This window comes from Micropterus dolomieu, linkage group LG01 (assembly GCF_021292245.1).
Source record: "Micropterus dolomieu isolate WLL.071019.BEF.003 ecotype Adirondacks linkage group LG01, ASM2129224v1, whole genome shotgun sequence".
Classification (NCBI taxonomy): Eukaryota; Metazoa; Chordata; class Actinopteri; order Centrarchiformes; family Centrarchidae; genus Micropterus; species Micropterus dolomieu.
In genome coordinates this window covers 49,882,382-49,885,490 of record NC_060150.1, presented here as the reverse complement: position 1 = coordinate 49,885,490, position 3,109 = coordinate 49,882,382, and the positions used below count along the sequence as shown (strand labels likewise).

At 47.5% G+C, this 3,109-nt stretch overlaps 1 protein-coding gene across 1 annotated transcript in view; it reads left to right on the top strand.

Annotated features, from left to right (window-relative positions):
* LOC123985906 (piezo-type mechanosensitive ion channel component 2-like) overlaps window positions 1–3,109 on the top strand; it is a 55,443-nt gene that overhangs the window by 27,324 nt on the left and 25,010 nt on the right. The window contains exons 22-23 of the mRNA XM_046073929.1: window positions 885–1,051; window positions 1,133–1,773. Of these exons, the coding sequence (XP_045929885.1) occupies window positions 885–1,051; window positions 1,133–1,773 (808 nt within the window). The remainder of the gene's footprint in view (window positions 1–884; window positions 1,052–1,132; window positions 1,774–3,109) is intronic.

The following is a 3,109-nucleotide window of genomic DNA, read 5'->3' as shown; positions in this document are numbered from 1 at the left end:
GTCCTTCAGGTGTTTTTTAGCAAACTCCATGCGGGCTTTCATGTGTCTTGCACTGAGGAGAGGCTTCCGTCGGGCCACTCTGCCATAAAGCCCCGACATGTGGATTGCTGCAGTGATGGTTGACTTACTACAACTTTCTCCCATCTCCCGACTGCATCTCTGGAGCTCAGCCACAGTGACCTTTGGGTTCTTCTTTACCTCTCTCACCGAGGCTCTTCTCCCCCGATAGCTCAGTTTGGCCGGACGGCCAGCTCTAGGAAGGGTTCTGGTCGTCCCAAACGTCTTCCATTTGAGGATTATGGAGGCCACTGTGCTCTTAGGAACCTTAAGTGCAGCAGAAATTTTTTTGTAACCTTGGCCAGATCTGTGCCTTGCCACAATTCTGTCTCTGAGCTCTTCAGGCAGTTCCTTTGACCTCATGATTCTCATTTGCTCTGACATGCACTGTAAGCTGTAAGGTCTTATATAGACAGGTGTGTGTACTTTCCGTACCCACTGTATATATATATATGTACACACACAATACTTCCATCAGTCAGAACCTGGAAGTTCTGGTTTCACTGTGGCTCTCTGTACTGGTCCAGGTTGAGCTCAGTTCTATCTGATCACATTAGGTTGTCCCTGCAGGGTTAAACAGAGGGACACTAGAAACGCTTTCTGTCTTCAGACAGCAGAGTTGGACTGAACCTTTTCAGTTTTCTATTCCTTCGATCGCTGACTCCGGAACATGAATGAATTCAGATTCAGTAATAGTATTGTAAACTGCTAAACTCCAAACCTATTGCAGTTTAAACATGGAGCCCAGCCCCCCACAACACCTTCACTATCACTTTGAAAATGTTACTGTGAGGACGACTAACATGAGCTGATGATGTGTGTTTCAGAAACCGTGTTGCGCCGGTTCTCCAACACGTTGCGGTTCTGTTGGGTCCTACTGTCGGCTCTGCTGGACTCTCTGACTGCCTGGCTCAGAGGCCTGTGTCAGGAACACATTGACATATCGACCGTGCTCCGCATAGAGCACTGCATGCTCACGCTGCAGGCCAAGCAGGTACACACTCAGGACTACAGTCTGTAGTGTACAGTAGGTGGAAGTGTTGGAGTCGTGCAGTGTTTGTCAAGACTGCATCAGTGTGTTTTTTTGTTCGTTCAGGGTAATGTTCCCACCAGAGAGGCAATCCATGTTTACTATCAAGAACAGATGATGAAAACCTCCACAGAGTCAGGCCTGGACTACAGTACCCATGAGGCCGAGGGGCAGACCTCAGCAGAGAGGAGAATGGTGGAGGTAGAAGAGGAAGAGGGTGTGAGTCCTGAAATAGATGAAGAAGAAGCAGGAGGTCAAACAGCCGAGGAGAAACCAGAGACTAAACCAGGAGATTATCCAACATCAGGAAGAGGTCCACTTGAGCTAGAACCATCTGGAGCAGATTGTCCTGATGAAACAGAACCAGTATCAAGAAGAGAAACAGAAATAAAAACTGTTCCAGGAGAGCCATCTGAAACAGAACTAGAATCAGCATCAGGAGGAGATGTCTCAGCTGAACTAGTGTCAGCAGAGGAAACTTCAAGGGTAGCAGAGGCTCCATCCTTAGGAGGTAAACCAGAGGCAGTAACAGCAGAAGGTGACCCACTAGTGGAAAGTGAAGATTACCCAGAATGCCTGGTGGCAAAAACCAGCCAAAGATTGCGACCCAAACTGTCCAGGATGGAGATCGTCCAGTCTTCATCCTCTTTGTCCTCAGAGGAGGAAAGCACCAGTCGGACTAACAGGTTAGTCCTTCTTGAAGTACTAAAAAGTAAATACATAGAATTCCTACATTGCGGGCGGTTTGGTGGCAGGTCGGTTTACCAGTCAGGTCAGTCGTAGTGCTGAACATGTGAGAATTAAAGGGTTACTTATTCTACCTTCTACCTTCAGACGTTGCAGCCGGTCTTAAAGGTAGAAGGACGCAGAGGTTTCAGCAGGTCTTAAAGGTAGAAGGACACAGAGGTTTCAGCCGGTCTTAAAGGTAGAAGGACGCAGAGGTTTCAGCCGGTCTTAAAGGTAGAAGGACGCAGAGGTTTCAGCAGGTCTTAAAGGTAGAAGGACGCAGAGGTTTCAGCAGGTCTTAAAGGTAGAAGGACACAGAGGTTTCAGCAGGTGTTAAAGGTAGAAGGACACAGAGGTTTCAGCAGGTCTTAAAGGTAGAAGGACACAGAGGTTTCAGCAGGTCTTAAAGGTAGAAGGACACAGAGGTTTCAGCCGGTGTTAAAGGTAGAAGGACACAGAGGTTTCAGCAGGTCTTAAAGGTAGAAGGACACAGAGGTTTCAGCCGGTCTTAAAGGTCTTAAAGGTAGAAGGACACAGAGGTTTCAGCCGGTCTTAAAGGTCTTAAAGGTAGAAGGACACAGAGGTTTCAGCCGGTCTTAAAGGTAGAAGGACGCAGAGGTTTCAGCCGGTCTTAAAGGTCTTAAAGGTAGAAGGACACAGAGGTTTCAGCCGGTCTTAAAGGTCTTAAAGGTAGAAGGACACAGAGGTTTCAGCCGGTCTTAAAGGTAGAAGGACGCAGAGGTTTCAGCCGGTCTTAAAGGTCTTAAAGGTAGAAGGACACAGAGGTTTCAGCCGGTCTTAAAGGTCTTAAAGGTAGAAGGACACAGAGGTTTCAGCCGGTCTTAAAGGTCTTAAAGGTAGAAGGACACAGAGGTTTCAGGCGGTCTTAAATGTCTTAAAGGTAGAAGGACACAGAGGTTTCAGCAGGTCTTAAAGGTCTTAAAGGTAGAAGGACACAGAGGTTTAAGCCGGTCTTAAAGGTCTTAAAGGTTTCAGCCGGTCTTAAAGGTAGAAGGACGCATAGGTTTCAGCCGGTCTTAAAGGTAGAAAGACGCAGAGGTTTCAGCAGATCTTAAAGGTAGAAGGACACAGAGGTTTCAGCCGGTCTTAAAGGTCTTAAAGGTAGAAGGACACAGAGGTTTCAGCAGGTCTTAAAGGTTTCAGCCGGTCTTGAAGGTAGAAGGACGCAGAGGTTTCAGCCGGTCTTAAAGGTAGAAGGACGCAGAGGTTTCAGCCGGTCTTAAAGGTAGAAGGAAGCAGAGGTTTCAGCCGGTCTTAAAGGTAGAAGGACACAGA